Below are 14216 nucleotides of genomic sequence, written 5' to 3'. Positions count from 1 at the left end.
GGGTGAGCTCCCATTGCTCGGTCCCTGCTCCTACCAATCTAGCAGTTTGAAAGCATGTCAAAGTGCAAGTAGATAAATAGGTACCACTCTGGCGGGAAGGTAAACGGCATTTCCGTGCGCTGCTCTGGTTCTTCAGAAGCGGCTTAGTCATGCTGGCCACATGACCCAGAAGCTGTATGCCGGCTCCCTCGGCCAATAAAGTGAGATGAGCGCCGCAACCCCAGAGTCGGCCACGACTGGACCTAATGGTCAGGGGTCCCTTTACCTTTAAAGGCTTCCTTTGCAGCTGTGCCTTTACCTGCCCCACACCTGATGCCATAGATGGCATTACATGTGTGACAGATGGGCATGGCTCTGTGAAAATGACCCCATGGGCCACCCACACTGGGCCTTACTTGACTTGCAGGTGCTAGATTCTTATGAGCATGCAAGCATGACAGTACTAGTAGGGGAAACAGGCTAGACCTGGAGCCACTGGATCAAACTTTGACAGCAGATCTGCAGGACACATTCAACTTGCATCCCCAGGGCTTTCTACAAATACTTACACTGCTGTTAACCAATTTGGTGAAAGGGCTGTTAGTAGCCCAGCTGCACCACTTTTTCTGTAGCTGAGGCAATGGAGCTAGTAAGTCATGAAAAGTACGAGCACGCCATGTTCGCTGAGTTGGGCAATGGCTCTCTGTCTGTGCTACCCCGATATTTGTAGCACTGATGCCAGATTCCGCTGGACCTGCTGTCAGCCAGTCAGAAACTGAGCCTGGACTCGTGATGCTTCTCTTCAGTTTTCTGTCCTAATTGAAAAAAGACAGATAAATCAAAACGAAAATACTGCATGTGATACCTTTTATCCAGTTGGCCAGTGAATTTTCTTCTAAAATCCATACTTGAAGCTCTGACCCAATTAAAATCCCATAGCTCAGTTGGGTAGAGCATGAGACTCTTAAACTCAGGGTTTTGGGTTCAAGTCCCACGCTGGGCAAAAGATTCCTGCATTGAAGGGTTGGACTTGATGACTTCATAGTCCCTTCCAACTCTACAAGTCTATGGTTCTGTGACTTTTACTTGATTAATCAATTGATTAAATTCACAGTATTTTGCAAATGAATGAAAGCAATTGTTCTGACTCAAAAACATATGCTTCTTTTCTGGATCAGCTTTCCCCAGTGTGGTGCCTTCCAGATGTTGGAAGACGGTCCCCATAATCCCTGAACATTGACCATACTGGCTGGGCCCTAGCTGTACCGCTGACTCCTCAGACTGGAAACTCCACTCCCAAGTTCACAGGCACCAGTCTCTCTACAGTGGTGCCCCACAAGACGAATGCCTCGCAAGACGAAAAACTCGCTAGACGAAAGGGTTTTCCGTTTTTGCGTTGCTTCGCTAGACGAATTTCCCTATGGGCTTGCTTCGCAAGACGAAAACGTCTTGCGCTTTTTTTTTAAAGCCGCTTGCAGAGGCGCAGTTGTGACAGACCGTGCTTCGCAAGACGAAAAACATCGCAAGACGAAAAGACTCGCGGAACAAATTCTTTTCGTCTTGCGAGGCACCACTGTAGTTACCTGCTCCTATAAATAGCATAGAACCAGGGTCCTTCTACATGCCAAGCACATGTACCTTCAGTCTAAAATAGTGCTTGCAGATTAAAAATTGCAGTATACACATACACAAGCCCCATCTACACTATGCATTTGAATAAGTATTATACCATTTCAAGCAGTCATGGCTTTCTCTGAAGTTATCCTGGGAACTGTACATTGCTAAGGGTGCTGAGAGTTGTTAGGAGACCCCTATTGCCCTCAGGAACCTACATCTCAAAGCTGGTTCCAGTACTGATTCTTGCAGTAACAATGGTCTTAATCACAAACACTTGTGAATTGCTTAAAATAATAAAAAAGGAGATTCTGCAAAACTCTTTTGCACGAAAGACACTGGGTCTCCCCAAGGGCTCGGTTGCTGCACAGTTAAGAATAGAACTGGGCCTCCCCTCCATTGTTGCGAGAGCCCACATTAGAATTATTAGTTTTTATTGTAAATTAATCAATGCCCCAGGTTCCCTACTAGCCAGGCAAGCCTTTTTAACTTGTTCTCATAGCAACAAATGGTCCAAGGCCATGGAGACTATTATTGCACGCTACTCCCTCCCAGGTCTTGACACGCTGTCATCTTGGGACCAACATAAAATCCGGGCCTGGATTCTTATAAGAGACGAGGCCATGGACCGGGCACAGTCCACCACAGCCCGCCTCTCCATGTGGCTCCCTAAAGTGAAAGTGGTAAGATCACTTGCCAACTACTTGATAGAACTGACAGAGCCCAATCTGAGAAGAGCGTTTACTATGGCCCGTTTCCATTCTATACCCATGGCCTTCCTCCAGGGGATTTACTCTAAGACCCCTATTACTCAGCGTCTATGTCCATGCGCAATGAATGAAGTAGAGGACTTCATACATTTCTTTTTCTATTGCCCTATTTATGAGCCAATAAGATCTAAGCTCCTCCTCCTGATCCCGCCCACCATTACGTCTAAGGAAGACTGTTTGAAATCGCTTCTCGTGGACGCAAATCCCCAAATTTCACGTGGGGTGGCAATCTTCATAGTGCAGGCTCTGAAACTCAGGGCTACTCTGACAGGGTAGTGTGTCCTAGGCCTGGACCTGTTTTAATTCTTTTTATTACTTTTTTATATATATCCGCATATTAGATTTTTTGGCGCTGGCAACTAAATCTTTGCATTATTGTCTTAGGGTAATTTAAATGTCATTACGCCAGCAATATCGCCTTGTATTTTGCTTGGTTGTTTGTCTCTAGCATTTTTGTATTGTCTTATTTTGCTATGGCTGTATGCTAATGCAATAAAGGTTTGATTTGATTTGAATAAAAAAGGAAAGAAAGCTGAAAATACATCAAATGGCTTGGGCATATCTCTGGAATAGTATTAACACCTTATAATGCCATGAGAATTAATCTGGAATCGCCAGCTTGGCTCCCCCTATGCCCCAGAAGTGGAACACTACTGGAATAATCTCTAGAAGACAGAATCAGTTTTTACATGGATTTCAAAACTCATTTCCTGGACAGACACACTCTTGACTCTCAACAGTGGTGGATTAGCTTTCTTGCTGGAAGCATAAACTCCCAACTGCTCCTGTTTAGGGTGACCACGTCTCATGCTTTATAGAGGACTTTCCTCTTTGTAGAGATGTCAGAGGACAGGCTTCTGTGCAAAAGTCCTCTTTTTGAAGGGCTGTCTAGTCTAAGTCAATAACCATAACAAAGGAGAGCAGGAGGGGATTTGAAGCTCCCACCAACAATTATCTCCTGGATATGAGGCTGAGCAGCCACATGTACTAGCAAAGGTTATGCAAATATTTTGTCCCCCCCCCTTTTTGGCAATCCATTAAGCGGCCAAGAATGGGTTGTTTCCAATGCTAGTCCTAGACACATTGAAATTGATGGACATTGCTAACTTGGGTTCAATAATCTCAACGGGTCTGTTCTAAATAGCATTTAGTTAGATCCCACCTTTAGTTACTAGAGACAGCTCTTATTTCCTGTTCCTTAGTAATGGTAAATCATGGACAGCTGTAAAAATAGATGACTGACCTCTATAAAGAAAGGCATCCGACCACCCTATGCTCCATTGGTGAGCCCCTTCCTCTGTTAGTGGATACTGCTGTGGTGGTGGGGGGGGGTTTACCTGGTGTAGACAACAGCATCAGAGAGCAGCAGTGCCCAAGCAATACCATGGGGCTGCCCTAACCACCATTTTTCACTGGAGGCATTGTGGGAAATTAAAATGGCGGCTTGATCCAGCTGCCACTGAATGTTACGCAGAATGGTGGTATGAAAACACAACCCCAAAAAATGTAACAGAAGACAGCTGGGTGCTGACTCTGGCTATGAGCACAGTGGAATTACAAGCATGTCCCTATTTTCATCCATGAAGCGTTGGGCTCCTGCCATGATCACAGCTCGGACTCACACTCCCTAGGAATCCTGGAGCCACTGTTGACCAACAGTTGCTTCTCAGTAAAAGGATTTAGATAATCTTTTTTTTCCCTTTCCCAAATCCGCTTACGGGTTCACATTGTCTAGACAGGCATTTCAAGCGAAGGTGATCCTGGGATCTTTTTTTACTGTCAAGGTTCAAAATTTCACACCCCCATAAACATTGGCGTAACATCTAGAAAAGAAAAGAACGACAGCAACTAAGTGGAAAACAAGTACTTATTTGCGAAGTTCTGACTTGATTTAGGATAGGGAGCATGTTCCTATCCTAGGCAGTAGACTATAGTCACAATTCTACCACCAGGGAATTTGGAGAATTTATTTCAGTATTTTCCTGTATGACGAAAAGCTCACAGAATTTCATTTAAATCTGTGCCTTTTCTCTTGGTCAATGTATTTGTGTGGACATTGCCCGCCAGATGTTTTGTACTACAACCCACATCAATCCTAGCCAGCAAGGCCAATGATCAGGAATAATGGGAATTGTAGTCTACAACATCTGGAGGGACCAAGATGGCTACACCGTGTGTGTGTGTGTGTGTGTGTGTGTAGGTAGCACAGGTTTAAAATATGTGCTGCCTTTTGTTAGAACAAAAATAATTTAATGGTGGCTAACCCTGTGGCCCCAAAATTGTTGCTGGAGTCCCATATCCCATCAGTATGGCAAATGGGTAGGGATGATGGGAGTTGTAGTCTAACAAAATTTGAAGGTTGCAAGTTGTAGCTAAACATTGTTAAGTGGGTCCCACCTTGCATTTTGAGGTTATAGGTGTGTCCTGGCTTTTGAAACATCTGAGAACTACTGATTGAACATGCACATGTGAATCAAAGCTTGAGACAACTGGAAGGGGAAAACATGCTTAAAAACACAGCCCAAGATCTCATTCACTGAAAATGTCTCACTGAAAACACACCAAAGGTTCCTCTACCTGTATTCTGTAGGAGGTGAAACTTAAGCCACCAGCTCCAGGGCTGGCTGAAATAATAAACACCTCGTCGCTTCCAGACTCAGTGGTCACTGCTGACACTGAAGAAGGTATATCCTGGTCTGTTTGCCGAGGAGAGCACTCCATGCTGCCATCGTAGGAAGTGACTACAGAAAACACAAATATGTCTTATTATTATTTATAGTTTAATACCATCAGGGTGTTGCTGGTTTTGCAGCAGTACTGTTCTGTACAGAGTACCGTGGCAAACCCTATACATTTGCTGCTTACCGGCTCCATTCCCGTCAACAGAGTGGTTGTTGTTTTCATTCTCTTGACTCGGCATCACCAGCTGCAGCTCATTGATATCAACAGCGGCATTCTGGATCCCATTCTACAACTCAAAACATTCCCAAGTCAACATCTGAGAGATCTGCATTAGCTCCCAGTACGTTTCTGAGCACAATTCAAAATGTTGATGCTGACCTTTAAAGCCCTAAACGGCCTTGGTCCTGTATACCTGAAGGAGCGTCTCCACCCCCATCATTCAGCCGGACACTGAGATCCAGCGCCGAGGGCCTTCTGGCGGTTCCCTCATTGCGAGAAGTAAGGTTACAGGGAACCAGGCAGAGGGCCTTCTTGGTAGTGGCGCCCACCCTGTGGAACACCCTCCCTTCAGATGTGAAGGAAATAAGTACCGTATTTTTTGCTCTATAAGACTCACTTTTTCCCTCCTAAAAAGGAAGGGGAAATGTGTGTGCATCTTATGGAGCGAATTCAGGCTGCGCTGCTATCCCAGAAGCCAGAACAGCAAGAGGGATCGCTGCTTTCACTGCGCAGTGATCCCTCTTGCTGCTCTGGCTTCTGAGATTCAGAATATTTTTTTTCTTGTTTTCCTCCTCCAAAAACTAGGTGCGTCTTGTGGTCCGGTGCGTCTTATAGAGCGAAAAATACGGTAGCTATCCTATCTTTAAAAGACATCTGAAGGCAGCCCTGTTCAGGGAAGTTTTAAATATTTAACACTGTCTTGTTTTTAATACTTGATTGGGAGCCGCCCAGAGTGGCTGGGGAAACTCAGCCAGATGGGCGGGGTATAAATGATAAATTATTATAATGTTGTTGTTGTTGTTGTTACCTTCAGGGAGACAACAACAAGAATCAAAGAGAGGAAAAAACCAAGAACCTGCACAAACCAGCAAGACCACAAACTATTAGCACTAACCTCTTGGTCACTGCGTGCATCCAAAGAGCTCCTTTTGGGACACAATTTCTTCCTGAATGGGTTTGGGTGGGGGGAGCAGGGGAGGGAGGGGGAAAGAGGCAAGAGGAAACGTCACATTTATGCACATTTCAGCAGCCCTTGCAGCTGGAAGTTCAGCATCATCTACTAGACCAGGAGATGGGAACCTTTGACACAGGGGTTCTCTATCTGGCCTTAGAACTCTCCCCAGGCCACAACCCACCACAGGCTCTGCTTGTCGCTGGACTGGAATACGACCTTGAACTCTGCTCATGTGTCTTATTTATATGGGTGGAGCATAGAGAGAGGTGTATGTTTGTAGAAGCTAGCCTAGTGTACATGGATTGCTCCACCAACTTTTGCATCTGGTCCCGCCCTCCACTGGCATGTGGCTCTCAGAAGACTGCTTGGACAGGAATGTGGCCCTCGGGCTTGAAAAAGGTCCTTCACCTTTTTCTAGGAAGAAAGACAGTCAAAAATTCAGGCTACCCACAGTGGTGTTCCATTTTTGAAGCGGGAAAAAGTGCACATTACATTCCTAGAAGTAAAATACAATGCCCAAATACAGCAACGAATTAATATGTCATGAATAAATATCTGAAAGACCTGGCTCCTTCCCTAGAAACATTATTGGGTGCTAAGATCAGCAGAGGGCGCTTTCTTGGTAGTTCCTCCAACCTCAGAGGCGCAGAGGGTGGCAGCCCAGGAGAGGGCCTTCTTGGTGGCAGCCCCTAAGCTGTGGAACTCCCTCCCCACAGGGGTGCACCTGGCAGCTTCATTGTACAGCTTCCAGAGAATGCTGAAGATGCATCTCTTTACCCTGGCTTTCAACACGTGTCTATTTTTCAGAATACACCTTATTTTTGTTATGGTAACTTGTTTTAAATAGTTTTTAATATTGTGTTTTAATGTTGTAACTCACCCTGGGATCTTAGGGTGAAGGGTGGGTGATTAATAATAATAATAATAATACATGCAGGCAAACAGATATGTTTTAACCTTGCATCAAAAATGTCAGCACTTGGTGTACTTCTGGGGGTAAGGATTTCAGTAATGGTGGTGCTATAACAGAAGTTCTTGTGCTGTGTTTCCCTTGGTGATGGGATTATGAGAAGGGCCTTTCACACTGATCTAAGGAGCTGGGCCGGCTGACACAGTGAGATTTGTTCATTTAGATACCTCTACTCCAAGTCATTTATGTTAATTTTACTTGTTTTTATTTAACAGAACTTATGTACCACTTTCCTGCCAACCTTGCAGTTCAAAAGCACGTCAAAGTGCAAGTAGATAAATAGGTACAGCTCCGGCGGGAAGGTAAACGGCGTTTCCGTGCGCTGCTCTGGTTCGCCAGAAGCGGTTTAGTCATGCTGGCCACATGACCCGGAAGCTGTATGCCGGCTCCCTCAGCCAATAAAGCAAGATGAGCACCGCAACCCCAGAGTCGGCCACGACTGGACCTAATGGTCAGGGGTCCCTTTACCTTTACCTATGTACCACTTAAATATCAAAACCTCTAAGCAAGTTTAGATACAACATACATTAAAATTACTGATAAAAACCAGCATTAAAAACAAGTTAGGCTAAAATTTTCAGATTAAAATTAACATGAATTAAAAATATATCTACACACACACACACACACATTATGAAATAAAATGACATTTTAAAATGAATGTTATATTTATACGTCTGGATATGCTTGCTTAAATAATAATAATAATAATTTTTAGCAAGTGCTGAGGGTAGTACAGTGCTTAATATCAAGGGTCAGGGAGTTCCAAAGTTTAGGTGCTGTCACACTGAAGGGTCAATTCCTAGAAAGTGTGGAACAATGTTAGGTGACACTGGTAAAAGAGCCAGCTTTGATTTATAGGTCAACACCAGCACATAAAATTCAGCCTGGAAATGAACAGGCAGCTGATGAAGATCTTTCCGAGTCAGTATTAGGGAATTCCTAGTACTTGCTTCAGTCAACATTCTCACAGCTGAATTCTGCACTGTTTGTAGCATCTGGACATATTATAGTTATCGCTGAGAAGTAGTGGTAGTAGAAGAGCTTTTATCTGGAGGGCGTGCACCAGGATACACATACCTCTAAACATTTGGTGAATCTAAGTTTGGCCTCATTGAGAGGCAGAATTTCAATATAAGTAGGAAAATGAGAGTACCCATAAACATTTTTTTTTTTGGGGGGGGAGCACTGAGGAGGAGGAGTTGTCTTACTCATGGAAATAACTATACACACACACACTCATTTATTTATTCAATTGATATCCCGTCCTTCCTCCCAGAGGAGCCCAAAGCAGCAAACACATGAACGGTGCAATAGCAAAAGCATGCTTAAAACATTATCTCAGACAGGGCTGCCAGGTTCAGCCATTAAAACAGGAATGTTTTAAAATTCCTTCTGAAAGTTAGAAATGAGGGGCAGGTAAGCTCCTCACCAGGGACACGGGTGGCGCTGTGGGTTAAACCACGGAGCCTAGGACTTGCCAATCAGAAGGTTGGCGGTTCAAATCCCCGCGACGGGGTGAGCTCCTGTTCCTCGGTCGCTGCTCCTGCCAACCTAGCAGTTCAAAAGCATGTCAAAGTACAAGTAGATAAATAGGTACCGCTCCAGCAGGAAGGTAAACGGCGTTTCTGTGCGCTGCTCTGGTTCATCAGAAGTGGCTTAGTCATGCTGGCCACATGACCCAGAAGCTGTACGCCCGCTCCCTCGGCCAATAAGCGAGATGAGCGCCGCAATCCCAGAGTCGGCCACGACTGGACCTAATGATCAGGGGTCCCTTTACCTTTAAGCTCCTCACCAGGGAGGGCATTCCACAAATGGGGAGCCACCACCAAGAAGGCCCCTATCACAGGTTAATGGCAACCAGTGGTGGCAGCACCAACAAGGCCTCACCTGCTGATCGTAGGGTTCAAGATGGTTGACAATGGTGAAAGGGACTCTTTTTGGTACTTGAGTCCCAAATACACACACACACACGTTCTGGGTACAGGGATACACAAGTTGTCGGCCACCAAAGATAAAGACAGTCATTGGCTCTTAACTGGTCAAGTGAGCTCCACAACCCCACAGAGTGAGGCCGGCTTGGGCTCTAAGGAATACAGCCTTACCGCGCTCCTCTTTTTTGGGTTAAGTTTAAAAACAGAGGAGGGGTGGCAGCCTTCGGGGTTGCCTGCAAGGAGCCGAGAGGGAATAACAAGCTCATTCTCTTCTGGTAAGGCGGCGGGTAGCACAGTGGTTGCCGTCAGAAACGGCTCCTTGGCAGGTCAGAGCTGCAACAGAGCTTGGTTTCTGTTGCAAGGCCTCTTCCTACTTCACAGCCACAGAGTGGGGCGGGGAGGGGGACCCCCAAACCCTCAGGACTCTGCAGGGCACGATTCAAATTAAATAAGGTGGACGAGCCTCTTGTTCTTGGGGGCTTGGGAAAGAAGAGGGGTGAAAAACAGCCTCGCTGCTAACCCAGGCCTGGCCTCATGGCCAAAAGTAATTAGAATTATTGGCCAACCAACAACTGAGGCTTTCATTCCTTTCCCCAACCAGTAAACAAAGACAACAGTGTGGCAAAATCTTGGAGTTTCCCAGAGAGCTGAAGGGAATGAGTGTCTACAGCAGACACACACACACACACACACACACACTTAGAATAGTGCCAGGGTGCTAGATTTGGCCTGCGCCCTTCGGGCTGCCTGCAGAGGTGGGGAGCTGCTACTTTTAGCCAGCAACCGGCAGATTAAAAGCAGTAATAATAGGGATGGTAACGATAAAAAAGAATAGGAGAGATGAGGCGAGGGGTAGCCAAGCTCTGGTTCTCCCAAGGGCAGGCCACGATGAGGAGAAGGAGAAAGCAGGGCATGTTCAGAAAACAGGTTATTTGCTTCTTTTGTGCAGGCTTTTACTCCAGAAACGGTCGTCAGCTAATTTGGGATGTTGAGCTAGAGAAGAGCCGAGGTTGAACGCTGCCGGCCTAGAGTCAGTTTTCAGTAACAGAGACTAATAATTAGTGTTTATGTTACAGCACTTTCCCCTCCGTGCTCAGACACCCTACAGCAGTGGTCTGGGGCTTGCCGAGTGTTTACTTTGGGTTTTTTCCCCAGGTCCAGCCCAAAACATTTGGCTACCCTGAGGCAAAAAAAGCAAAATGGCACCTTCCCAATTCCATATACAGTGGTACCTCAGGTTAATTACTTAATTCATTCCAGAGGTCCATTCTTAACCTGAAACTGTTCTTAACCTGAAGCACTACTTTAGCTAATGGGGCCTCCTGCTGCCACCGTGCCGCTGGAGCACGATTTCTGTTCTCATCCTGAAGCAAAGTTCTTAACCCGAGGTACTATTTATGGGTTAGCAGAGTCTGTAACCTGAAGCATACGTAACCCGAGGTACCACCGTACAGTGGACCCTCAGGTTATGTTACCTTCGGGTAACGTAACCTTCAGGCTGCGAACGCAGCAACCCCGAAGTGTATACTTCTGGGGTTCGCTGTGTACGCATGCGCAGAAGCGCACTATCAAACCACGTGCATGCGCAGAAGCAGCGCCTCTTCTTACGAAATTTTCAGGGTGCACATGGACCCCCGGAATGAATTAAATTCATATCCAGAGGGTCCACTGTACAGTCGTACCTTGGTTCTCGAACAGAATGCGTTCGACTCCCAGAACCGTTCAAAAACCAAGGCGCGGCTTCCAATTGGCGGCAGGAGCGTCCTGCAGCCAATCGGAAGCCATGGAAGCCGCGATGGATGTTCGGCTTCCGAAAATCGTTTGAAAACTGGAACACTAACTTCCAGGTTTCGATCGTTCAGGAGCTGATTTGTTCTGGAGTCAAGGCATTTGACATCCAAGGCACAACTGTATAAAAGATGGCCCAAACTGTAGCCATCTCTTTTTTTCCAACACCAGCCATGGGACAGGGTCCTCCACCGCACCTGAGAGAGCATGCTAGTTTAGGGGTTGCTGAGCAAGCCACATGGCTCACATGGTTATGTCTCCTTCTCCATCCCTTGGCATTTGCCTCCTGAAGTGGCTAATTCACTTTTACCAGCCTTGTACTTTTATTAGAAGAGATTCACCAACTGGAGCCTGGTGCAAAGGATGTAAGGTTGGATCCAGATTATGATAGCCAGCGTGGCATCGTGGTTACAGTGTTGGACTAGGACCTGGGAGACCAGGGTTCGAATCCCGACTTGACCATGGAACTCACTGGAAGACCTTGGGCCAGTCACTTGCTCTCAGCCTAACCTATCTCAGAGGGTTTTTGTGAGGATAAAATGGCAAGGGAGAGTAGTATGTATGCCACCTCGAGCTCCTTAGATAAAAGGTAGAATAAAAATGTAGGAAGAATAAATAAATGCTCTATGACATCCATGACGGATATACGGCAAAAATCACCTGGTTGTAAATTATTCCGTCTTTGCAGGCTGTGCAACCAGACACAAAGATGACATTTGGAGCTGTCCCTCAATGAAGGAAAGACTAAATTAATCGTATGAATTTCAGTCAATTTATTAAATCAATAAAATCTGCACAAATTTGCCTACAAGGAAAGAAAAAGGTCTACAGGGGGAAAAGAGAGTATCCTTTTTTTTTAGACAATAGGCATAGTTCACTATGCATAGTCTCTGAAGAGGTATTCTCTCTTCAATGTCTCTTCAAAGATAGTACGTGCAGGTGGTTTTTGTTTAATATAAGCACTTTTAAATTGCTTTTAAAGCAATTAAAATGTTTTTAATTTATTAATTTAATGAAGCAATCAGACATGGCTTAATAATATTCTTTTTGGCTGGTATCCCTCATTGGAAGGCATCCCTCAGCTGAGAGCGATAATTCTTAAATGAAAGTTAAGGGTAGGGATCAATGAATCACTCAATTTCAGTTCTCTGTTTCTCATTTTTCCAATCTGAAATTCAGTTCTCCACATTTCTGCAGCAATTTGCATTTTTAAAACATCTTTTAAAAAATGTGTCAGCTTGTTAGTGCAAATGTATCTTAATAACCACATTTTTGTATCCACGCTGAGTAATATACACAGGTTTACAAGCGATTTCCCTAAATATAATGCACTTTGTATGTTATTACCACTAATATATGCATTTTTATGCACACTTTCCCCTAATATACAGTGGAACCTCGGGTTATGTACCATCCTCCTTATGAACGCTTCGGGTAACGAGCTCCGCTAACCCAGAAGTAAATGCTCCTGGTAGTGAACTTTGGATGTGAGCGGAAGTCGCGTGCCGGCGGCCCAGCGGCACCGGGAGGCCCCATTAGTGAAAGCACGCCTCAAGTTAAGAACAGTTTCAGGTTAAGAACGGACCTCTGGAATGAATTAAGTTTGTGACCGGAGGTACCACTGTATATGCAATTTTTGGTACACATTATTACCTAGCTGGAGAACTGCATCACAAAATTCAGAGCAATGCAAATTTAGGATGGCTGTGCTTTTGTTCAGATATTATTTCAGAAAGTGCAAATGCAGCAGGTAGGTCTTGAAATGTGAACCGAATTGAACTTCTTCCCCATCCCTAGTTAAGGGTTCAAAAATGAGTCAACAAAGGCAGCACCTACCTGCAAGCTATACAGAGCGTGGACAAAAGAACAAGTGCAAAGAAGACTATCCCTGCTATTATCATCAGCATCATAATATTTTCTATCCCCTCGTTTGAGTCACTCACAGCAACCAGTTCTGTATCATTCTTGTACTCAAAGAGCATCGCAAAGCCTCGCCCGCGATCCGTGGTCGTGATCAGCTCCACAATGACTTCCACCATCTTCAGAGAAGACCCAAAAGTCATGTTCTTGTTCAGCGGTGAATTTGTTCCGCAGAAGCGAGAAGAGAAGGCAGTGAGGTCAGAGACGTACAAGACATCATGGGGACAAACATCAATTGAGGACGGTGGTGTGGAGGAAGCATCTGTGGGCATGGCCACCGTTGAAATGGCCATGTCCTCTCCCAAAGTCACATTTCCTAAATGTTGTTTAGGGCCTTCTGAATCCTCGCTTCCTCCCCTGGCAGCAAGGTGAGCAAACAGTATTTTGTCCTTCGGGTTTTGATCCCCTTGTACTCCACCAAAAATTTGTCCTGGCAAAGTGGCACTGGTAGCTCCCATTAATAGCAGCTCACTAGGCTGAGTAACTGCTAACTCTTTGGGTTCTTGCGTTTGCCTGAATTGCTTAGACTCCTGTTTCTGAGAGGTGGCCTCTGGAAATCTATCATCATGAAGATTATAAAAATCCTGCGAGTGAGACTCTTCAAAAATTATACCCTTAGTAGGAAAGGTGGTGGGGAAGTCTGCATTTTCCTCAGTCGGGGAAAGCTCCTCATTTGTGTTTTTTGGAAGAGAAAGGAAACCACCCCAGACATGTGGATTTTCGCTGATGCTTTCAAACACATCGAAGTCAAAAATTTCCAACATGAGGTATGTTCCAGCAGGGATAAAGAATTGCCAAATACAGTGCATGCCTGATGAGTAATTGTTTGGGAAACCAGGTGATAAAATAAGACCTCTTTCCAACAAGCTGAACTGTGCGCCGCAAGAATAGTATACCTGAAATTAAAAGGGAGGAGATTACTTCTTAGTTGCTTTGAATAAAAAAAAAGTATCAACACTCTGTCACTGGCATTTGTTCCCACCCCTTTGCAAACTTCATCTAGCTGCCTGCCTGTGCAATGAAGAATATTTGTAAGGAATATGCCTCTGATTGCCATCGCAGGGAACTGCAAGTGTGAGAGTGCTGCTGCACTCAGGCCCTGCACATAGCCATCCCATAAATATGTGGTCACTGTGAGAACAGGGCACTGAACTAAGATGGGCTTTAACGGGCACCATTAGGCAGAGTAAGGCTTGTTAGTCTGTGAAGTGGCTGCTCCGGATAAATATATGCCCAGTGGTGGATGTGTCATTGAAATTCTACTCAATATTGATGCAGAGCAGATTCCAATGTACAGTCGTACCTTGGATCTCAAACGCCTTGGCTCCTGAACAAATCAGCTCTCAAATGATTGAAACCCCGAATTGAGTGTTCCAGTTTTTGAA

The 14216-nt window shown here is 45.2% G+C and overlaps 1 protein-coding gene across 4 annotated transcripts in view; it reads right to left on the bottom strand.

The window, feature by feature from the left end:
- LOC309520994 (uncharacterized protein) overlaps positions 1-14216 on the bottom strand; it is a 45926-nt gene that overhangs the window by 3120 nt on the left and 28590 nt on the right. For all 4 annotated transcript variants that reach the window (XM_082203111.1, XM_082203108.1, XM_082203109.1 and 1 more), the window contains exons 2-6: positions 12748-13727; positions 6160-6211; positions 5229-5331; positions 4941-5104; positions 549-794 (exon numbers count right to left, since the gene is read on the bottom strand). In XM_082203111.1, coding sequence (XP_082059237.1) covers positions 549-794; positions 4941-5104; positions 5229-5331; positions 6160-6211; positions 12748-13640 — 1458 coding nt within the window. In that variant the 5' untranslated portion in view covers positions 13641-13727. The remainder of the gene's footprint in view (positions 1-548; positions 795-4940; positions 5105-5228; positions 5332-6159; positions 6212-12747; positions 13728-14216) is intronic.

This window comes from Podarcis vaucheri, assembly GCF_965113315.1.
Source record: "Podarcis vaucheri genome assembly, chromosome: 16".
Classification (NCBI taxonomy): domain Eukaryota; kingdom Metazoa; phylum Chordata; class Lepidosauria; order Squamata; family Lacertidae; genus Podarcis; species Podarcis vaucheri.
The sequence above is the reverse complement of the archived record's forward strand: the minus strand, read 5'-3'. Positions and strand labels throughout refer to the sequence as shown.